The sequence below is a fragment of the Belonocnema kinseyi genome, chromosome 7 (assembly GCF_010883055.1).
Source record: "Belonocnema kinseyi isolate 2016_QV_RU_SX_M_011 chromosome 7, B_treatae_v1, whole genome shotgun sequence".
In the NCBI taxonomy this organism is placed as follows: Eukaryota; Metazoa; Arthropoda; class Insecta; order Hymenoptera; family Cynipidae; genus Belonocnema; species Belonocnema kinseyi.
Window position 1 is genome coordinate 9,791,788 of NC_046663.1, and position 24,987 is coordinate 9,816,774.

Sequence of the window (24,987 nt, forward strand, 5' to 3'; positions counted from 1 at the left end):
GATGTAAAAATTCTTAAATTTTTTTTATTTTTTTATGAAAATTTGTATCTCTATTCAAATTGAATTAAGAACTTTTTATGGTGATTCTCCAAATTTTGTTTTTGGATTCTTACTTTTATTTTCGGGAATTCTGCACAAAAACTAAGATTTCATTTTTCTCTCCAGAACATTTTCTTAAGGATGTACACTAGTAACAGTCAATTTCAAAAGTTTCCTATCTTTAAAATGATTTATAAAATCGAAAAAAGATCTTTTATTAATTTTTTTAAAATCTTGATAGAGTGTACTAAGCACACTTCAGAAGAAAATAATTTAGGTTAAAATTGTTTATTTAACAGTTAGTTATTTAAAGGTTCAGTTTTTCTCTTCTCTTTAGAGAAAGGTTACAATTTTTATTCAATCCTAATGATCAACGCCTTATTTTATTCTTTGAAGGATTTTGTACAATTTTATTTGGGTGGTGTTAATTGAAATTTAATCCATGATTGTTTATAACAATAATAACAGTATGATTTATCAATTAATTTTTTTTAATCAAATCAACACAAATAGAAGTTTAGAGAATCCTTTGAAGAATAAAATAAGGGCCTGTTTATTAGAATTAAATAAAAATTTTAACTTTTTCCTAAACAAAATTTAAAAACTAAACCTTTAAATAACTACTCTTAAATAAACAATTTTGACCTGAATTATTTTTTTCTAAAGTCTGGTTAGAAGCCTTTATCAAGATTTACAGAAATGAATTATAGATATATTTTGATTGATTTTATAAATCATTTTAAAGATAGGAAATTTTTGAGATTGATTGTACGTAGTGTACATCCTTAAAAACTCATTTTGAACTTTACTGTGATTGCTCTCTCTATTAATGTCAAAACTGGAAAATAATTGAATTGCTTCAATAGTTTTGATTAATATAAAACAATTATAGTTTGACTTCTTTAAAAAGTTTCAGAAACCCATATGATATGAAATGTTTTCAATCAAAGATGAAATCCCTTTTTTCGGAAAAAAATTTCCTTATTTAATTAAATTTGAACGATCAAGCCGCTGCAATGTCTGTCATTAGGATAATTTCTGACGTAATTACACATACAGTTTGAGGGTGTTTTATAATAAGCATTTGGACACTACTGTCTTGCCAAACATAGCAACTTGATGAAACTTGAGTTTGACTGCATAATGATAAGATTCCTCTCTCGAGACTATTCTAGCTGACTAGAATGGTCCCTCTGTATAAATTCACATCCTAACTCTCTTGTAACACGAAATAATATTTTAATCTCTTTACGAGTAAACTTGTAAAGTATAACACAAAGTGCTACGTATATCCAATTTAGTGAAATTCATGTACTTTGCGTGAATCAAACAAGCACAGCAAAGACAACAAAGTGAAATAAGAAATTGACTTTCGATTGTGGCTTAGAAGACGTTGGTAACTTGCATCAGTTGGAGATGTTTAATTTTTTTTATATGAGCTCCATTCTTTAAAGCGTTTCGGAAATAATGCGCTCCCTTTTCATCATAAAACTCTGGTAACTTATAATATTTTGGAAATAATCTGGTCCCTTATAATGATAAAATTTTCTTAACTTAAAAGCCAAGTATTCCTCTCAAATTTGCTGATGAAATCCAATATTGTAAGCAACAAATAGAAAAGGAATATGCCTTTTTTAACTGATGTTGTTGATTAAATAATAAAGAAGTGTTGATTACTTGTCAATATTTTACTGTATGATGTCTATCATGTAGGCCATTTCGGATGTTGTCAAAAAGTTTCATTGAATGTTTTGTGTCTACTGTGTCAAATTATAAACCTTCGTTTAAGAAGATGTTTAGGGATGGCCAGAGTGAATGTCAAGTAATCATGGTGATTAAATATCTAGAATACTAATCAATATCCTACTGTCTGATGATCATCATGAAGGTCATTTCTGATGTTGTCAAAACTTCCATTAAAGGTGTTCTATCTTTTGTTCCAAATTATTAAACTTAATTCAGGAAGATGTTCAGGTGTTGACCAGGGTGAATGTTAAGTGGTGATGGTGTTTAAATAACCAGAAGAGTCTTAATTGCTGGTCAAAATTTTACTGTCTGATGTTCATCAGGTAGGCCATTTGGAGTGTTGTCAAACTGCCCCATTGAAGGTGCTGTATCTATTATCATCATGCACTACAATGAAACTTAATTTGAAAAAATTTTCAGGTTTTGACCAGGGTTAATGTCAAGTAATGACAGTGATTAAAGAACCAGAAAAGTGTTGAATGCTGGTCAATATCTTATCATCTGATATCTATCAAGTAGGCTACTTCGGATGTTGTCAAAAGTCCCACTGAAAGTCTTGTATCTATTTTGCCAAATCATTAAACCTAAGTTAGAAAAATGTTCAAGTATTAACCATGGTGAATTTCCAGTAATGATGTTGATCAAATAATCAAAACAGTGTTGAATATTTAATCACAATCATCACTTGATATTCACCCTGTTCAACACCTGAATATTTTCTTGAATATGGTTCTTTTATTTGAACAACGTTTTATCTCGATCAAAAATCAGACCAAGTCCAAAAGGTTTTGATGAATATACCACATATTCAAAATTATTGAACATCATCAACTGATACAGACCATAAACTTCTTCTAAATCATTAGCCATTAAAAATAAACATATTTAACATTTTTAATCTTGGTTTTTTATAATCCTTAGGTACGAAAAAAAATCACAGCTGAACCAGAGACATTTATCCTTGATCTACCCTGTACAAAATGCCTGAAAATTCAAAACAATATTTTGGAAATAAACTTCCAACACCTTATACTTTATTTTTAAAATATCAGTGTTTTAATGTTGTTGGGATTTTAAGATACCGCTTAGATTCCTCTTATTGTAATTTTTCAAATTTTAAATTAAAATTGTCGAAGTTTCACTTACAAGGCCTTTTTTGTGATCTTAAATTGCAATTGTAACTGTAGATGTATTGTGGGATCCCAACTTTTTAAAATGAGTAGCTACAAATATTGTTAGAGACGGAAGTAAAATGTTTAAAAAGAGGATTTTTAAATTTGAAATAAAAAATTGAACTACTTATTTCCAGATTAAACAATTTGTTGAAAATTCTTTTTTTCTTTTACGCAAAAATGTACTTTCTTAACTAAAGATTTAACTAATCCATTTCTAGCTACAAATTGATTATTTTTGTTTGAAAATGCAACTATTTAGCTTTTGATTTTACACTCATCTATTTTCGTTGAAAATTTAACTAATTGACTGAAAGTTAAACCACTTTCTTGAAAATCAATTTTATTGCTATAAATATTTTCACTTAAATAATTTTTTAAAACTAAAAGATAACTATTCCATTTTTGCCTGAAAATTGATCGTTTTGAGGTGTAAATTGAACTACTACATTTTTCATTAATAAATTAATATTTCTTGTTCAAAGATTAAAGTATTTTGCTGAGAATTGATTCTTTTTATATTATTTTCTATAGTAAAAATTTAAATATTTTATTTTCAGTTGAATTTTGATTCTTTATAGTTAAAATTTATACTATTTTGTTGAAAATTAACTTTTTGGTCAAAATCATTTTTGGATAATATTTCAACGATTTTGTTGACAAATGAATATTTTGTTGATCAATACAATTGTTCTTTATTCAAGCTAAAAATATCTTGTGTTTGAAATATCACCTATTACATTTATTTCTCGAGATTTCGTTTTTTTGGTCAACTTCGAAAGTTTTTGATTAAAAACAAAAATATTCTTTTGTTGAAAAATCAACTTTTATATTTGTTGTTAAAAATTTCAATGTTTGCTTAAAAATAAATGTTTTCTGTTGAAAATTTGCCTTTGTTGGTAAGAGATTAATCTTCTTGGCTAATAATGCATTACTGTTGTTTTTGAAAATTTTCACTACACTTAGTTGAAGTTCTAACTTCTTGAAAATTAAACTTTTGTGTTAAAGAATTATTTATTGTGATGAAAATTTAATTATTTGTTATAAAAGCCATGTTTTATTTAAAACTGCTCTTATTTATTTAAAAATTTAATTATTTGGTTAAAACTTGTTGTATTGTTTCAAAAACTCATTTATTTAATTGTTAATGTAACTATTAAGTTAAAAAACACCAAAAATTCAAATATTTGTTTAAAGATTCACGTATTTTGTTAGAAATTTATCTGAGAATGTATCAGTTTTAGATAAAAACTCAGGTATTTAAAATTTAAGATATTTAAATTAGATTAAAATTAAATTTAAAACCCTTTTTAACGTCCAATAATCAAGTTAATGTGAAAAATTTATGAAAATAAAATCCAAAATCTAACGACCAAATTTGGACAACCTCTATAAAATGTACCCATTGCAATCTGAAAAAAAGAAACATTTTCCTCTTCTCGTTTTCCCCTAAGAAAAAGAAAAGAAAAAAATTGTTTTTCATTTGTACGAAAACAGAGAAGAAAAATGAGAAGGCAACCAGAAAAGTTGAAAAGTAGTCTTATTAGTTAACACTTCATCCTTTTGGGTAAAAATTCATTTGTTTGATTATAAATGTTACAAATGTTTTCTTGAAAATGTATTGTTTTTTGTTCAAAATGTATTTTTTTTAAATTGATAGTTTAAGCAAATGTTTGTGTTAGCACAAACTATTGATTGCCAAAATGTGAGGTTCTTGTCATACCTAATTTTTTTTTAAATTTTAATGCAAATGCTTTCGCGTAAATCGAGAATTATAACAGTCGTCAAAAATACGTGTGACTTTTTTGTTCTTTCACATATCAATTTATTTATTTTTTTGGTCAAAAATGCTGCGCCTTAATATTGCTTCAATATTGGACTCATAATGTGCCCAGTTTTTTAAAGGGGTACAAGATTTTCAAAATAGTGTATCGTAGTGTTTCAACAGCCCCTTAATTGCACCCTTTTGCAAACAAAAAATCATCAATAATATCCATTTTCATGCAAATCTATTTTTTTTACCAGGATCTTTATCTGTCTCATAATTAGCGTTGTTTTTTAAAAAAGGGTTAAATAATTTTTCAAAAAAGTGCGTTTTAGTGTTTGAAAAGCGCCCTAATTGAACGCTTATTAAAAAAAAGAGTATTTTCTCGGTCGATTTTCATACAAATTCTTTTTCTCTAATCGGGAATTGGGACATTTGGTTGCTTATCAGGTCAATTAATTAATTTTTTTATTAGAAAATTCTGCGTCTCAATCTTGGTTTAATATCTGTCTCATAATTAGCTTTGTTTTTCAAAGGGGTTGATGAGTTTTTTAAAATAGCTTTTCTTAGTGTTTAAAGAGCCCCTTCATTGAACCCTTTTTTTAAAGAAAAGAGTACCATTAATATCTATTTTCATGCAAACACTATTTCTCTCATAGGGAATTAAGACTGATTATTAGCCGTGTTCTTTTATTTATTATTTTTTCTGATAAGCTTTACAAACTTGTTCAAAGTAGCTTGTCTCAGTGTTTCAAAAGCCCCTTAATTTTCCTTTGTTTTTAGGAAAAGAGTACCATTAATGTCTATTATCAGGCAAACGCTTTTTCTCTAATCGGGAATTAAGACAGATGCTCTTGAAAAATAATAGCAATCGTGACAAATTCATTTAATTTTGTTGCTTATCAGCTTAATTAATTAATTTTTTTTATTAGAAAATGCTGCGTCTTAATCTTGGTGCAATATCTATCTTATAATTTGCCCAGTTTTTTTTAAAGGGTTATAACATTTTTTTTAATAACTTGTTTTAGTGTTTGAAGAGCCTCGTAATTGAACCCTTCTTTTTGAGAAAATAGTATTGTCTTTTTTTTAATAAGTTTTAAATACTTTTTCAAAATACCTTGTCTTAGTGTTTTAACAGCCCCTTGATTTATCCTTCTTTTTAAGAAAAGAGTATCAATAATGTCCATTGTCATGGAAACGTTTTTTTCTCTAATCGGGAATTGAAACAGATGCTCCTAATAAACAATGACAATCGTGACAAATTCATTTAATTTTGTTTTTTATCAGTTCAATGTATTTATTTTTATCATTAGGAAATGCTGCGTCTCAATCTTGGTGCAATATCTGTCTTATAATTAGCCTTTTTTTAAGAAGAGTTATAACGTTTTTTAAAATAACGTGCTTTAGTGTTTGAAGAGCCCCTTAATTGAACCCATCTTTTTAAAAAAAGTGTATCATTAATTTCCAATTTTTTCTTTACTAGAAAATGCTGCGTGTCTACCTTGGTTCAATATCTGTCTCATTAACCTCGTTTTTTATTATTATTTTTTTAATAAGTTTTAAATACTTTTTCAAAATAGCTTTTCTTAGTGTTTTAACAACCTCTTAACCTGTTCTTCTTTTTAAGAAAAGATTGTCATTAATGTCTATTTTCAGGCAAAACGCTTTTTCTCTAATCGGGAATTAAGAAAATGCTTTTGAAAAACAATGACAATCGTCACAATTACATTTAATTTTGTTGTTTTTTAGCTCAATTGATTATTTTTTTAAATCAGAAACTGCTGCGTCTCAATCTTGATCCAATATCTGTCTTATAGCCATGTTTTTTAAAAAAGGGTTATGACATTTTTCAAAATAACATGTTTTAGTGTTTGAAGGGCCCCTTAATTAAACCCTTCTTTTTAGGAAAAGAGAATTATTAAAATAAAATTTTTTGTTTACTGGAAAATGCAGCGTCTCAATCTTGTTGCAATATCTATCTTATAATTAGCCTTGTTTTTTTTTAAATGGTTATAACATTTTTCAAAATAACTTGTCTTAGTGTTTAAAGAGCCTCTTAATTGAACTTTTCTTTTTGAGAAAAGAGTATTGTTAATGTCCATTTTTTTCTATAAACTGCTGCGTCTCAATCTTGGTTCAATATCTGTCTCATAATTAGCCTCGTTTTTTTCAAAAGTTTGAAAGTTTTTTAAAATAACGTGTATAAGTGCTTTAATAGCCCCTTAATTTTCCCTTCTTTCTAAGAGAATAGCATCATTAATGACCATTTTCATGCAAATTCTTTTACTCTAATCGGGAATTAAGGCAGATGATCCTGAAAAGCAAGGATAATCTGTACGAGAGGTGCCATAACAAATTAAATAAGAGTTGTGAGAACTTTACTCTCTTGCTCTTGTAAATTCTTACAGAGAAATTCCTGTCTACGTACGTGCAGAAGATAAACAGTATGTGCAGTATCGTATTATGAGCGTGGCATGCTCAAGGTCTGCTTTGACGTGTTACTCGGTAACAAAAAAGTGGATAAATTAATGAAGCGAAACGCAGCCCGTTTTATATGCTAGACTCACTTAACACCTCTACTTGTCTTCCAACCATGTATGTCATCTGCACAAGAGTGTTTTTTTTCATAAACTGCACTTAGTCCAGTTGTGAAGATTTCTTCGTTTTTCACGCAACTTATTTCTCACAAGAAAAACAAGAATATTTGTTGAAAATTGATAGCATGGTTATAGCAAATCAAATATTCTCATCCACCGATGTGAATGAAGAAAATAGTTAGTACCATAAAAGGACCGTACTTAAATTACGTAAAATCTCAGATAGCGGGGGGGGGGGGGGGGGGGGGGGGGGGGGGTCCGAAACAAATGATCACGATTTGTTACGGTAGGGGGTCTTTCACTCATGTACGCAATTTTTGCAAGTTCGCAAAAACTTTCTCCTGATGATCATCTTTCTAGTTAAAATTTTATTATTTATTTGAAAATTTAAAAATTTCCTTCAAGACATAGTTTTCGGTTGGGAATTGTACCTTTTTGTAAAAAATGCATTTTATTGTGCTATAAATTCAAGTATTTTCGTAGAACATTAAATTTTTTTTAATTTATGTTTTGTTGCGGATAAGTCTACTACCCTTTTTTTAAATTTTAAATTAATTTTTTAAATTTAATAGTTCTTATTTTCAGTAGAAAGATTGCATCTTTCTTGAATAAAAAGGCAACTATTTAGTTGAAAATTAAACTTTTCCCAGAAAATTTACTTTTCGCTGAAAATTCGCATTTTTGTGTTGAAAAGTAAAGTGAGATATTTTTTTATAAAAATTCAACTCTTTTTTTGAAAATTGGTCTTTTTGATTTCCAATTTCACCATTTTTAGTAGAATTTTCATTCTTGGATGAATGCAACAAAAATTAACTTCACAGGAAAAACCTTAAACAAATATCGGTTAAACTCTCTTTTATTTTTCCATGAAAAACACATGTTTTACAACTCTACTACAAAATTTTAGTTGTCTTACAACTAATTTTATTCTTAGTTTTTCTGTGTCATACTTTTTGGTGGGAATTTCTTCTGTTCTTTTGCAAATTTTAATATTATGCAGAAAATTTACTTTTTGTTTCAATTTAATATTTCGTTGTTAAAAAATGAACTGAAATCTTTTCTGAATGAGAATTCAATTTTTTTAAAAAATCAATTAAAAATCCATCTTCTTTAAAAGCAAGTTTAACTTCTTTGGATAAAAATGCAACTGCTTAGTTTAAAATTTTAAAGTTTCGTTGAAAATTTAACTATTTTCTAGAAAATTTTCTTTTTTTAGTTTATATTTTTGTGTTGAAAAATGAACTGAAATCTTTCCTGGATAAAAGTTTAACTTTTTAAAGAAAATTTTTTTGTTTTTTATCCCAAATACATCTGTTTTAGTACAAATTTCATCTTTTTTGGGCGAAAATTCAACTATTTGGTAGAGAATTGAACTATTTTGTTAAAATACATATTTTTGGTTTAAAAAATTTATCATTTTAGATGTAAAATTCAATTATTAGGAATAAATTTTTTCACAAAATTAATTTTTTTATCTTGAAAAGTTAACTGCAATATTTTTTTGGAAGAAAATTTAACTAATTTTTTGAAAATGTATCTTTTTGATTGAAAAATCCATTTATTTTAGCAGAAATTTCGTTTTTTATGATAGTGCACTTTTCCAATATATATTATTATTTTTGGTTAAATATTTAACTACTTTGTTTGAAAGATTCTTTGAAAGATTTTAAATTTAACTACTTAGGTCAAAGTTAAACTACATTTTTTTAAAATTGTTTTTAAGGCTTACGTCTGTGGTGGAAAATTTAACTATTTAATGGAAAAGCCTTTTTTGGTTTAAAATTAATTTTTTGATTTAAAATTTAACTTTTCCATTTTTTTAATATTGATCTTTTGTTGTTGAAAATTCTCCTTTTTTGGTAAAAAATAATTTTCTTGGTTAAAATTTCATTTTTTCAAGTAAAAATGCACTAGTTTTGTGGAAAATTAATTTTTTGCTGAATTTATATTTTTTGTTTGAAAATTCCATTTGTTAGGGAAAATTTGTGTTTTGGTTAGAAGGATAAACAATTTAAAGAAAATTTATTTCGTTCTCCAGTGAAAAATGTCTATTTCTTGAAAAAGCGTTATTTTGGATTAATTTTTTTTATGATGTACTTGTTTTTTTATTGAATTATAATGTATGAAACTTTTTGGTAAGAAATTTATCTTTTTAGGTGTACAATTTAACTAGAATGTTAAAGCTGTAGTTATTTTTTTGGAAATACTTAAATATTTTATTAAAAATGTACCTTTTATGGTAGAAACGACATTTTTTGTTTAAAATAAATGAATAAATCTGAAAATTAAAAATTGGTGTCTGAAATACTATTTTATTCCGTCAATAAAAGATTCTATGTTAAAAGTTTAAGATTAAAATGCTAGTATTGAAGTAATGATTGTCAAGGATATTGAAAAATGTTTTCGAACACCTCGCCTTATTTTACTAGCAATAACTAGCAAATCATTTTTGGAAACTCCAAATTACGTACAGTGATGGGGGGGGGGGGGGGCGAAATAGTTGGTTATCGTTTGTCACAGGGGGAGGGAGTATTAGAGAGTGCCTATAATCCGTTACGTAATTTAAGTACGGCCTCCAACTAAGAAAACGATTGTCCTACCTAACCAGTTTTTTAGCCATTAGAAAATGTTTAGTTTGGCTAAATATTTGGTTTGTAAGATATGGTACTGCTGTTCAATTCTTTGATGACGCTGTCTTATTATTGGGAACAACAATTCCATTAGTAGCAGTAACTATTTAATTAATGCCAACAACTAATGAAATGGTTATCCTAATTAACTATTCTTTTAGCCATTAAAAAATTGTTAATGTAGCCAAATATTTAGTCAGTAAGATATGGCCCGGCTATTTTATTAGTTGATACTGCTATTTTATCAGTTGGCATACCCACTTCCATTAGTTGTAGTGACTATTCAATTAGTATCAGCAAGAGAGAAAATGGTTGTTCTAACTAAACCTTGTTTTTTAGCCATTTTAACATTGTTATTTTGGCCAAATTATTACTTAGGAAGGTATGTTCCAGCTAGTTTATTAGTTTTTACTGCCATTTCATCAGTTAGGATACCAATTCCATTAGTTGTAGTGACTACTCAATTAGTATCAGCAAATGAGAAAATGGTTGTTCTAACTGAGCATTTTGTTAGCCATTTGGAAATGATTATTTTGGCCAAATAATTAGTCAGTATGGTATGGTCCGGCTATTTTATTAGTTGGTATTGTTATTCTATCAGTTGACATTCCAAATCCATCAATTGCAGTGAATACTCAATTAGTGCCGGCAACTGAGAAAAATGTTGTTCTAACTAAGAATTTCATTAGCCATCTAAAAATGATCATTTTGACCAAATAATTAGTTAATAATGTATGGTCTGGCTATTTTATTAGTTGCTGCTGATATTTTATCAGGTAACATACCAATTCAATTAGTAGCTGTGCCTATTGAATTATTATCAGCAACTAATTGAATTTGTAAGTTAACTAATAAAATAGCAACACAATCTCTTAGAAACCAAATATTTGGCCCAACTAATAATTTTGTTAGAGTGGATCTCCAAGATGGAAACAAATTCTAAAAATTTTGTTCATTGGGGTTGAATTAATTCATATAAAGTCCAATTGTCGTTTATAGATTACTCCGCTTTAACTTAAAACTTTAGAAAATATTCATCCAAAACAGATTACTTTTAAACGAATTGGTTGCATTTATAACAAAATTAGATAAACTCTCAATTAAATAGTTGAATTTTCCACTAAGAGTAATAATTTTCTACCAAAAAAAAACAACTAATTTTTGACGAACTATTTGTAGTTTCAACTCAAGAGAATCATTTTTAACTAAAATGATTAATCTATAACTAGAATAGTGGAATTATCCGTTAGCAAATCCGTTTTGCACAAAAAAACAACGATTTTTTTGATTGAGGTTGCATTTTCAACTCAATGAATTTTCAATTAGAATGGAGAATAATTAAAAAAAGATGGCTTTTTAATCAAATTGAATTTTTTACAAACTGGATTAATTTTTCTCCAAATAAGATGAATTCTTAAATAAAAATTCAGTAGTTAATATTTCAAACAAAGTAGCTTAACATTTTAACTAAAAAAATCAATTAAAGTCAGTTATAAAAGATTAATTTTGAACAATATAGTTCAAGGATGAACCAAAAAGAAGAAATTTCAGCAGAGCATGAATTTTTAACCAAATAGTTGAATATAAAAAAGTTAAAATTGAAAAGTAAATTTAAGTATAAATTCAACGAAACAGTTGAATTTACGACTGTAAAATTACTTTAAAATATTGTTGAATTTGCAACGAATTAGATTAATGTTTAATCAAATAATTGGATTTTCAAACAGAAATATGAATTTTCAAGCAAAAAGTTTAATTTTCTACTGAAGAGACGAATTTTCAACGAAGTGGTTAAATCTTCAGCATAAAAAAAATTATCCACCAGAAAAAAAGTCCAATTTTCTGTTAAAAAAGAAAAGATTTTTCAACAAAATAGTTAAATTTTCAGTTTAAAAGTAAATTTCTAACCGAAAAATAATGACTTTTTAACAAAATATTTCAATTTTCAACCAGAATATTGGAAAAGAAATTATTGAATTTTCTACAAAGTAGTCTATTTTTTACATAAAATAGATTAAAATTTCTACCCAAAAGGATGAATTTATAACAAAAAACCTGAATTTTAAATTAAAAAAAAGAACTTGTTCACAAAATTATTGAATACCACACAAATTAGAGAATTGTCAAGGTAAATAACTGATTTTTTAAACCAAAAATTAAATTTTCAATTTAAAATGTTATTTTTGTACTGAGAAAACAACACATTTTTACATACTTGTTAAACTTTTACAAAATTGTTCAAATTTCAACCAAAGAGAAGAATTTTTAACCAAGTTGATAATTTGTTTTCTAGAATAGTTACATTTTTAGTTGAAAAATAAATTTTCTACAATAAAGGAACGATTTTTAACAAAATAGTTGGAGTTTTAACCAAAATGATAAATTTACAACCTAAATGATTTATCAACAACCGAAAATAAATTTTTATCGAATTAGTTTAACTTTCCCTCAGTTAATGGAACTTTGAACTAAGAACATTAATTTTCGATCAAAACATGTTTACTTTATCTTGATTTTTAACTAAAGAATACATTTTTACACTAAAAAATGGAATAGATAACCGTTTAGATAAAAAAAATTAATTTTCACAATAAATATGAATTTTTAAGCAAGAATATTAAGTTTTCACTAAAAAAGATGAATTTTTATCCAAGTGCATGAAGATTGAACCAAATAGTTCAATTTTTAACTGAATACGATGAATGAAAATCAAAGGTGGAATAGTTTAATTATTGGCTCAGAAAATTAATTATTAACCAGAAAACAAAACGAATTTGCAAAAAAGTTGAATTTTCTATCAAAATAGTCGAACCTTTCACTCAAAAAGACCAATTTTGAAGCAGAAAGATTAATAATAAACTAAAATGATGCATCTTCAAAAAAAATAAGTAAATTAAAATATTATTTCATAATTTATATAACTTACCTTTTTATTATATTTCAAGGACGTAAAATAGCAAAAGAGTTTAACTTTTAATTGTATATTTCAAGTTTTAACCAAAAAAACGTCTTTTCAACTAAATAATAATATTATTATTAAATTGTATAAAATTAAATAAACTAAGACCTAACGTTTATGATTTATTTTTTTTTATTTAACAAGTATTAACTAAATTAATAGCGTTAAAAAATAACAATTAAAACAATTACTTTTTGTTGTTTTTTTCATCACAAAAAACAATATCTGAAAATTCCAACATAAAAATCTTAGGAATTATTTTTAAAATAAAATTGTTTCTAATATCATCAAACAGTTACAATTGTCTCTAATTGATTAGCAATGTATTATTTATATTTTTCTAATTATGTATAGTAATTAGTAACTATCAAAATATTAGTCAATTATATTTAATTAAAATTTTTAATAATGATTAGCATATTTAATTTTGTCTTTTCATAATATATGCAGCGATATAGAGAACTCATTTGTTATATAAATTTAGTTGCATAGTTTTTCTATGAAGATGGCAGAATTATTTATCCATCTCACTTTCCTTTCATAGAGGCATATAAAGAAATGTGAGAGGTGGAAATTATTTTCGAGTTTCTGGTTTATGAAGAGGAGATTTTTTTGACGTTTTCAAATAGAGCAGAAAAAATTGTGAAAGGAAGAGTAGAGAAACATTCTAAGAACTAGATATTTCTTTTTATGTTTCTGCTTGTGCTTCTGTTTCGTATTTTCTGAGATTTTTGTGGATCCTGTTTGTGAATAAGATAGCTGCATGCTATTATTTTTAATCTAGAACAAATAACCCTGGGTTCCCACCGGTGGTACTTTAGAAATAATGCTACTTTTTACATTAGATCATACCTATGAATTAAAAGAGAATTTTAGATAAATCAGATAAAACTTAGTTTCATTTGTAGATTGGGTATGGTATGTGAGTACAAAATTTCTAAACTTCCCTCCTAATCCACAAGTATGCTCATCGCTATTTTTGTTTGTTCGTCAATTTTTCTGCTCTTTTGAAAAAAATGTACATGGTTTTTACAACTTATACAACCTTCTAAGCTTCGCTAAATACATAAGTTTTTTGAGGAACCGATAATGTTGGCTTATCTACTTTCAAAAAAAAACTATTATGAAACTGATGATGTTTGATATCGGATTAAGTGAAACGTTCTTCGTATGTTTATTTTCAACAACTAAGAAAACGATTGTCCCACCTAACCATTTTTTTAGCCATTAGAAAATTTTTAGTTTGGCTAAATATTTGGTTTGTGAGATATGGTACTGCTGTTCAATTCTTTGATGATGCTGTCTTATGATTGGGAACAACAATTCCATTAGTAGCAGTAACTATTTAATTAATGCCAACAACTAACGAAATGGTTATCCTAATTAACTATTATTTTAGCCATTAAAAATTTGTCAGTGTGGCCAAATATTTAGTCAGTAAGGTATGGCCCGGCTATTTTATTAGTTGATACTGCTATTTTATCAGTTGGCATACCCATTTCCATTAGTTGTAGTGACTACTCAATTAGTATCAGCAAATGAGAAAATGGTTGTTCTAACTAAACCTTTTTTTAGCCATTTTAACATCGTTATTTTGGCCAAATAATTTGTTAGGAAGGTGTGGTCCAGCTAGTTTATTAGTTGTTACTGCTATTTTATCAGTTGGGATACCAATTCCATTAGTTGTAGTGACTACTCAATTAGTATCAGCAACTGAGAATATAGTTGTTCTAACTGACCATTTTGTTATCCATTTGGAAATGATTATTTTGGCCAAATAATTAGTTAAGAATGTATGGTCTGGCTATTTTATTAGTTGTTGCTGATATTTTATCAGGTAGCATACAAATTCATATTCTAAGAACTAGATATTTCTTTTTATATTTCTGCTTGTGCTCCTGTTTTGTATTTTCTGATTTGTTTGTGGATCCGTTTGTGAATAGGATAGCTGCATGCTATTATTTTTAATCTAGAACAAATAACCCTGGGTTCCCACCGGTTGTACTTTAGAAATAATGCTACTTTTTACATTAGATCATACCTATGAATTAAAAGTGAATTTTAGATAAATCAGATAGAACTTAGTTTCATTTGTAGATTGGGTATGGTATGTGAGTACAAAATTTCTAAACTTCCCTCCTAATCCATAAGTATGCTCATCGTTATTTTTGTTTGTTCGTCAATTTTTCTGCTCTATTAAAAAAAATTTACATGGTTTGTACAACTTATACAACCTTCTAAGCTTCGCTAAATACATACGTTTTTTGAGGAACCGATGATATTTGTTTATCTACTTTGGACAAAAAAAACTATTATGAAACTGATGATGTTTAATATCAGATCAAGTGAAACGTTCTTCGTATGTTTATTTTCAACAACATGTTATAGGTTTTTGATTAACCAGAAAATCAAAAAATTTGTTTCCCTTCTACTTACATTAGTTGACACAAAGAAACATCGAATTACAATATAAAGCAATACTTGTTTTACCTGTGTCACAGTATTTAAAAAAAACAGTACATTTGGGACAGATACAAAAAGCGTTCAACTTGGAACCCTTTCTGAAACATTAAATCATGACTGAAACAAAATTGAGAAAACGGTATAACCATCTTTCTGATTAAAGATGTTGAGAAAATGAGATAAGTCCGTGGGAAGTAAGAGAGGAGAGGAGAAGAGTTGGATTATTGAGGTATGAAATCTAATTTGTGAAAATATAATAGAGTGATGATTATCCAATGTTCATCATCTGGCTCGGCGAGGAAGCGTTACTGGGAAAGTGATTGCGAATTTCGACACTAAAGTCGAAGATGAGCAGCCTTCAAGTTCCGGAGCTTCGGCTTCCATCAAATGATACCAGTAGCAGTAGTAGTGGTCCTGCCAGCGCTATCAGAGGCATAGTTCCTCTTCTTCTGGTTCCACCTAGTAGTATTCCGAGAAGAAGACATTCTTGGATTTGCGGGTGAGTTTTAAATTTAAAAAAAGCTGGACCTAAAACGCTTTTAATTGAGCTTAAATGTTATTTAGGGGTTTCTATAGTGTACCCATAAAAAGATTTGATTTAATGAACAAAGATTTGGTTGAATCTTCCCAGGAATATGGTTATTATATGGAAAACTATATATTTTTTGTTTCACTTGGACAAACTTGTTGATTTGAAAAATGTAGTTTATTATTCCACATCTGTTGCTTGATCTAAGCAAATATTTTGGTTTATCCAAGTAAATTTTTTTGTTTACCCGAGCAAATTATCCAAGCATGCTTCCTTCGCTCTTAAGATGCTTTTAAGAAAAGATTTTGTTTTTATTAACCAAATATTTCTCTCGACTCTAGTAAAACGTTCTCTTAAAATATTTGGTAGCGTTAACCAAAAAATTTGGTTAAATTAATCAAACATTTTTTTTAATTATTAGGAAAATTGTACCAAAAACTTTGATTGATTAGACCAAACGAATTTGGCCAACTGAACAAGAAGTTGTTTATTCAACCAAAATTTTTTATGATATCAAAAAAATGTGGTCAAAAATTGTTTTTGCTGAATGAAGAGAAATTTTTGTTGGTTTATACATTTAACCTGTAGAAAAGTTTTTTTTTCACTCCCTCTCAACTTACAAAGAGATCACAGATTTTCTCAAAAAAGCGAAATACGTTTTTTAAAATAAAGTTAACATAGGTACTACATCAAATTTTATTTAAAATGCTTTAAATTTATAATATTTCGAGTAAAAATATTAAACTCAAATAAATAGATGCATTTTTCATCAAATAGTTCAATTTTAAACTATAATAATGAATTTTCAACCAAGCAAATTAATTTTCTACGAAGACAGTCAACTTTTCCGCTAAATACGTTAATTTTTCGACCTAACAAGATTATTTTTTCACCCAAAATATAATAGATAAATATTCATTTAAAAAACTAGTTTAAAACTATAAAAAGAAAAAAGGAATCAAACAGTTGCATTTTTAACAACAGCAAAATGAAATGTCGACCAAAAGAGATGAATTTTTAAAACCAAAAACACGAATTTTCTAACAAATCTGGAATATAGATATTTTCAGTTTCAAAGATAATTTTACAAAGAAAACTAATTTTTTACAAAATAGTTACATTGTGCACTAGATAGATGAGTTTTTAATCAAAAACATTAATTTTAACAAATAAGTTCAACTTTTAATCAAGTACTTAAATCTTCAAACGGAAAGGTTAAATTTTGAATAACGAAAAATGTAAGAGTTGATGTTTCCCGTGAAAAAAAAGAATTTCAAATCAAATAGTTACATTTGTTAACCAACGAGATCAATTTTTAACTCCAGTTATTAATTTTCAACCAAAAAATAATTTCCTACACGTTGTTAAATTCTCTAATAAAGAACAAACATTTTTACAAAAAAAAAGGAATTTGCAACACAATAGCTAAATTTTCAACGAATCAAAATTGTCAGCCAAAAAATATCAATTCTCTACTACAGTTATTAATTTGTAATCAAAAAAATTAATTTTTAAGAAAAAAACGCAACTTGGAAGCAAGTAGTTCAATTGTCTACTAAACAAAATTTCACAAAAAACTCTTAAGATATCAATTTTTAAGGACAGTGATTAATTTTCACCTAAAAAAAGTAATTTTTAAACACGTAGTTTAACTTAAGGCCAAATAGTTGAATTTGTCACTGAAAAAATAAATTATTATCCACTAAAAATGGAATAATGACTTTTTAACAAAAAAAAAAGGAATTTGCAACAAAATGATTACATTTTAATCAAAAGAGATGAATTTTCAAATTATATAATAAATCTTCAATTAAAAAATGCCTTTCTTAACAAAGCAGTTACAAAAATTAATTAATTAGTTGAGTTTTCCAGAAAAATTTAAATTTTGAACCAAACAATGTAATTGTTACATTTTCAAAAAAAGTAATTCTTAACACAACAATTGAATTCTTAACAAAGGCAATGAATTTTTAATATAAACAACAAATCTCCCGCCAAAAAATCCATTTCTAACCAACTAGTACAAATGTGATCAAGCAGTCTAATTCTCAACTAAAAAAAGAGAAATTTTAAAATAAAAATGGAATAGTCAACTTTTCAACAAGAAAAAAATTATTCTCAAAGAAAAAATATATAGATAATATTTCTAAAAAAAATCATCTGAATTAAAAAATAGGTTAATTTCACTCAAAGAAACGAATTTTCAACAAAAAAGTTTATTTTTTAACTAAAAATGGTACATTTCTAATAAAACTGTTGAATTAAATGAAAATAATTCAATAAGAAGTCGAAGAGTTGCATTTTTAAACGAAAAAGATCCAATGTTTATCCAAAAACAAGAATTATCAAGAAAATAGTGAAATTGCAAATCATTAAAAATTTCTCTGTCAAGAAAGAGAAAAAATGTAAACAAAATTGTTGGATTTTCAAAAGAACAGTCAATTTTCAACTAAAGAGTTAAATTTCCAAACTAAACAAAATTTCCACCAAAAATGATGCTGTTTAAACAAAATAGTTTCATTTTCGTCAAAATAATGAAATTTTTAACCAAGTGATATAATTTTTAACTAAAAAAAATTAATTCTAAACCAAAAATGTAATAGTGGATTATTTAACCAAAAAGAATAAGCTCAACAAAGAAAAGTTTAATTTTCTTGTTAAATTGATTTTCGCTTAATATAATTTCAATTTTTTTCATGTGAACGATGCAAAATATCAGAAAAGAGCGATAGAAATTTTAAATTTTGTCGAAATTTATTTGAAATAAAACTGAAATCTTTTTGCAAATCATGCAAATCTATCAAAAATCTTTGCAAATCCTTTAAAATCTTTTTGGAATTTTTAAAAATCATTGATATCTTTGTGGAATTTTTTAATTCTTTTTTAAATCTTTGGCAATATGAATTTCATACCTTAACAGAAAAAATAAATTTTTGTTGATGAACATTCATCTGTTCGGATTGAAAAGTCAAGTGTTGAATAAAAAAATTTTCCTCTAAAAATGTATCTATTTGGGTTGATGATTCTTCTTTTTCTTTTAATTCAATTTTTTAAATTAATATTTTTCCGCTGAAAATTCTAACTATTATGTTTAATATAAATTTTATTTGTTGAAAATTAAACTTTTTTGTAGAACATTCGTCTTTTTGCTTACAAATTAAATTTTTTTGGTTAAAAGTTCATTTGTTCGGGTTGAAAGGTCAAATTTCTTCTGAAGAATTTGACTTTCTAGCATAAAAACTCAACTCTTTTGTTGTAAATTTATCTTTTTTTGGCAAAAAATTCTTTTTTTCAGATTTAACTTTTTTTTGGAATTTAATATTTTTCTGCTGAAAATTCAAATGTTTCTTAGAAAAGTCACGTACTTGGTTTATAAATTCAACAATTTAATGGAAACATTATATACTTACTCCAATATAAACTTTTTTTGTTGAAAATTAATATTTTGCAGTTGAATATGAAACTTTTTTGTAGAAAATTCATCTGTTTGCTTAGAAATTTATTTTCTTCTTCAAAAAGTCAAATTTATAATGAAAAGTTATGTTTTGTTTGAAAAGCATATTATTGATTTAAAAATTCCATTTTTTCATCGAAAATTTGTCCTTTGACTTGAAAATTGGATAGTTGGGTAGAAAATTCAACTTTTTTTTTAATGGATATTTTTGGGTGAAAAATTCCACTATTTTATAGAAAATTTGTCTTTTTGGCTTGAAAATTCAATAATTTAAAAGAAACTTAAACTATTCTTTGGAAAAGGACCTTTTTCAACAATACATTATTTTTTAGAAAATTAAAGTTTTGTGATGAAAAAATCCACGAATACTGTAGAATCATCATCTTGCTGTTGGAAACTAAACTTTTTTTAAAATTAATCTTTTATTTAATTTTTTTTAAATCCTTCTGAAATTTTTTGCAAATCATTAAAATCTTTAATATTTGAAATCTAACGGCAATTTATGTGATATAATCTTTTGCAGAATATCTGTGAAAATTTTCAAACCTTTAGGAAATCATACAAATCTTTGTGGAATCTGTGGAAATGTTTGAAATATTTTGTAATATTTTTGAAATTATTTAAATCTTTGTAAAATTTTTGTTAATTTATTTAAATCTCCATGAAATCTTTTAATGTACCCGAAATATTTGCAAAACCTGTGAAATTTTTGTACTCTTTAAGAAATCACTGAAATTTTTGCAATCTTTGTCAAATCTTCGGTAATATGAATTTTATAGCTGTACTTATTATTTATTGCTTAATAATTATTTATTCCTTATGTTAAATTTTTACATAGTACGACTGAAGTAACTGTAGCTAAATACTCAAAAAAAGTAACTTACTCAGCACTGTTTGGTTTGGCAAAAAATCTCATCCAAATATTTTAAGAAGTTAAATCTCCAAATTGATATTTCAAGAGAATTATTGAAAAGACGAATTCTAAAGCAATCGGAAATATATAAGTAGAGTTTTCACTTGGAAGATGGATGCCAAGTTCTATTATTGACTTTCATTCAAGCGAAAAGCACTTCAAAGAAGGAATTTAACAGATTTATATTAAATTTAGGAAAGAGGAATTCGATTCTTGCAAAACATTATTAATGCTTTTTTGCATTCCTTTTATATGCAAAAATAATAAAATCAATTTTCAGGTTTATTCTCTCCTTTGGATGCAGATTTTCTTACTGCTTTGAATTCGCACGTGCATCATAATAATAACCGTACACTTGCTTTTGAACGTCATGAAAAAGATTGTTATTTCAGATTTGCTCAGTATGCCTTCTACGCGACTTCGGACACTGAAAAGTTTCCATGAAAAATAAGGTTCATTAAACTCAACGTCGAGAACGTGCTGAAAATTCAAAAAATTTTGCAGTTTTTGCGCAATAGTGGAAGAAAAATTGCTTCAATGAAAGAGGATTTCTGAGAAAGATCGTAAAATTTTCTTAGAGTCGGCTATAATTCTGATATAAATTACAGAGCTTGCTTCAGGCGATTTAAAGGAATCTGAAATATCATCCGAGGTAGTTACCATCGGTCAGTTTAGATATCCTTTCCACTACCGTAAAAATAGATATCAACCCATTGGTCAATTAAACTTTTCAAGGAAAAGAAAATATTTAAAGTCATTTTTAGAATAGATGGAAGATAAATTTAAATTTTTTAAAATCAAATTTTTTCTGAAAAAAGAGCCCCTCTCGTCGCTCCACTGGGAATCGAACCACAGAACTTCTGATTCCCGGGCGGGTGCTTTCCCATTAAGCTATAAATAAGAGATCGTAAGAAGGATTTTTTAAAAGAAATATACGCTATCTCAAGGCAGTTGTTACGATACGAGTAATTAAAAAGAATAAATTTTATCATTGGAGATAGTTACCATCGATCAGTATAGATATTTTTTCCACTACCGTAAAAATAGAAATCAACCCATTGGTCAATTTAACTTTTCAAAGGACAGAAAATATTTAACCTCATTTTTAGAATAGATGGAAAATAAATTAAAATTTTAAAAAATTACATTGTTTCTGAAAAAGAGCCCCTCTCGTCGCTCCACTGGGAATCGAACCACAGAACTTCTTATTCCCGGGCGGGTGCTTTTCCATTAAGCTATTAAAGAGATCGTAAGAAGGATTTTTTAAAAGAAATATACGCTATCTCAAGGCAGTTGTTACGATACGAGTAATTAAAAGAAATAAATTTTATCATCGGAGATAGTTACCATCGATCAGTATAGATATCTTTTTCACAAATGTGAAAATAAAAATCAACCCATCGTTGAGAAAATACTAAAGATTATTAAGATGCTACGATTATTAAGAAAATACTTAACGTCATTTTTAGACAATTAGAAGTTCTATGATTCATAAATGTAATATCTGGCTTGAAATAGCTTATATTTCTGAAAAACTTTTTTCTTTCGATCTCTATAATAGCTTAATGGGAAAGCACCCAACCGGATATCCGAAATTCTGTGGTTCGAGTTCCAGTGGATCGGCAAGAGTGTATCTTTTTGGAAAGTTATTTAATTTTGGAAAAAATTTAATTGATTTTTTTCTATCTATTTTTCTAAGTATTTTCTGTTATTTGAAGAGTTAACTTGATCGTTAGATTTATTTCCATTTGTACAGTGGTGAAAAAGATATCTACACTGATTGATGGTAACTATCTCTGATGATAATACAGATTGATTTGACAAGAGATAGCATATATTTCTAAAAAAAATTCTTCTTTCGATATCTCTAATACCTTAATGGGAAAGCACCCAACCGGGAATCGGAAGTTCTTTGGTTCGATTCCCAGTGGAGCGGCGAGAGTGGATCTTTTTTCAGACAAAATTTAATTAAAAAATATTCTATATTTATGGTCACCGTAGAAAATTCGCATTTTCGGCGTTCAAATTCCAAAGCTTGGTTAAAATTTTCCTTTATTTTTTACTGGGAAATCTTAATTGAAAATTCATCTCTTTGGTTAAAAATGCAACTTTTAGGTTAAAAATTAATTTAGTCCGTTTGGAGATTCAACTGTTTTGTTAATAAATATTTTTTTTGGAAAATTCATATTTTGTGGTTGAAAAATCAATTGTACTATAGAAAATTCGTCTTCTTGATAAAAATAAAACAATTTTGTCGAAAATTCATCTCTTTGTCAGAACGTTCATCTTTCTTAGTTGTAATTTCAAATATTTGATTGAAAATAAATTTATTTTGGTTGAATATTCAAATTTTGGTTTAATTCATCTTTTTGCATGAAAATTAATTTTCTTGCGTCTTTTTGGCTTAAGGTTTTGATAAATACGTAGAAGATTCGACTTTTTCTTTAAAAATTCGTATTTTTGGAATTAGAATTCAACAGTTTTATGAAAAAAACTTTAAATTGAAAATGAAAATTCTACTTTCTAGGATTTAAACTGAAATTAATTTTGTAAAATTTATCTTTTTTGGTTACAAATTCTTTTCTTTGTTGTATAATTTAGCTATTTTCAAAATTAATTTTTTTCTGCTAAAAACTCTTGGAAAAGTCATGTATTTGGGTTAAAAATTCAACAGTTTTATAGAAACTTTAACTACTTTTTATGATATAAACTTTTTTCAAATTAATATTTAGAAGTTGAAATCCAACAATTTTTTAACAAAAATAATATTCTCAATTGAAAATGCAATTTTTAATTTAAAAAATCATCTTTTAGGTGGGAAATTTCAGTCTTTTATAAAGAATTCGACTTGTAGGTGAAGAACTCAACCCTTTTCTTAAAAATTTATCTTTTTGGTTTAAAAATTCTTCTGTTTTTTAATTTAATTTTCTTCAGTAAATCTTCTAGTGCTGAAAATTGAACTATTTTGTTGAACGCAAAGTTTTTTGTTCAGCATTTATATTTTAAAACTGAAAATTAAATTTTTTTTTAATTTGTCATTTTGCTAAGAAATCCATTTTTTCTTGAAAATTTAAATGTTCAGATTGAAAAATCAACATTTTTCGTTAATAATTCATCTGTTTACGTTGAAAAATCAAACGCATTTTAAAATTGGATATTTTATCAGAACAGCTCAACTCTTTTGTTGCAAATTTATCGTTTTGGCTTAAACATTTTTTTTAAAGTCAGCTTTTTTTCGAAATTACTGTTTTTCTGCCAAAAATTCAAATGTTTCTTAGAAAAAGCACGCACCATGTTTGAAAAGTCAACACTTTTATAAAAAAAATTAACTATTCTGTTGATTATAAACTTTTTTTTGTTAAAAATTAATTTTTAAAAGTTGGAAATCAAACTGTTTTATAGGAAATTTATCTGTTTGCTTAGAATTGTTATTATTGTTTTAACAATTTAATTTTTTCCGTAGAAAATTTGTCTTTTAGACTTAAAATTTTGATATTTGGCCAGAAAATTCCACTTTTTTGTTGAAAATTCATATTTTTGAGCTCAAATTCCACTACTTTATAGAGAATTCGTCTTTATAGCTAAAAAATTCAAAAATTTGATAGAAACTTGAACTATTTTATGAAAAAGAATCTTTTTGAAGATATTAATATTTTTACAGAAGTTTCGTGTTTACAAAATCCACGAATTTTAAGAATCAATATCTTGTTTTTAGAAATTAAACTTTCTTTAAAATTAAGCTACTTGGGGTTTAAGTTGAAAATGCTGCTCTCTTTGTAGAAAATTGGTCTTTTAGCTTAAAATTAGGATAGTTGGGTAAAAAGTTCAAATTTTTCGTTAAAAATTTATACTTGCGGGTTAAACATTTTGTTGTTAAAAATGAAAATTCATCTTTCGAGCTTTAAAATTTAACAATTTAATATAAATTTGAACAATTATATAGAAAAAAACCTTTTCGATGAAAATAATTTCTTTTTTTAAATTGAAGTTGTGTGATTAAAAATTCGATAAATTTGTAGAATCATCATCGTGTTATTAAAAATTGTACTTCTTTAAAAATGATTCTTTTCGGATTTTACGTTGAAAACTTCTTTCTTTCTGTAGAAATTTTTTTATTTGGCTTGAAATTAGGATAATTGAGTAGAAAATTCAACTTTTTCGTTTAAAACTTATATTTTCGGGTTAAAAGTTTGATCGAAAATTCGTCTTTTTAGCTGGAAAATTCAACAATTTAATAGAAACTCACACTATTTTTAGGAAAAGAACCTTTTTGATGAAAATGAAATTTTCTGTAGAAAATTCAAGTTTTTTGGTTAAAAATTAACGAATTTTAGAATCATCAGCTTTGTGTTAAAAATTAAACTTTTTTTTTAAATTATTCTTTTCGGGTTTTAAGTTGAAGATTCATCTCTTGTTGCAGAAAATTGGTCTTTTGGCTTAAAATTAGAATAGTTGGGTAGAAAATTCAACTTCTTCTTTAAAAATTTATATTTTCTGGTTGAAAGCCTAATTTTTTAATAGAAAATTTGCCTTTTTAACTGGAAAATTCAACAATTTAATTGAAACTTAAACGATTTTATGGAAAAAGTCCTTTTTGATGAAAATGAACATTTTTTAGAAAATTCAAGTTTCGTGGTTAAAAATCAATGAATTTTTAGAATCATCAGCTTGGTGTTAAAAATTAAACTTTTTTTTTTCTTTTCGGGTTATGAGATGAAAA

The 24,987-nt window shown here is 26.5% G+C and overlaps 1 protein-coding gene across 3 annotated transcripts in view; it reads left to right on the forward strand.

The window, feature by feature from the left end:
* Window positions 1-24,987, forward strand: part of LOC117175996 (cAMP-specific 3',5'-cyclic phosphodiesterase) — an 873,036-nt gene that overhangs the window by 58,495 nt on the left and 789,554 nt on the right. For 2 of the 3 annotated variants that reach the window (XM_033365929.1, XM_033365927.1), the window contains exon 2: window positions 15,632-15,870. In XM_033365929.1, coding sequence (XP_033221820.1) covers window positions 15,719-15,870 — 152 coding nt within the window. In that variant the 5' untranslated portion in view covers window positions 15,632-15,718. Of the gene's footprint in view, window positions 1-15,534; window positions 15,871-24,987 lie in introns of all 3 variants that reach the window. The other variant, XM_033365928.1, reaches the window with a different exon arrangement.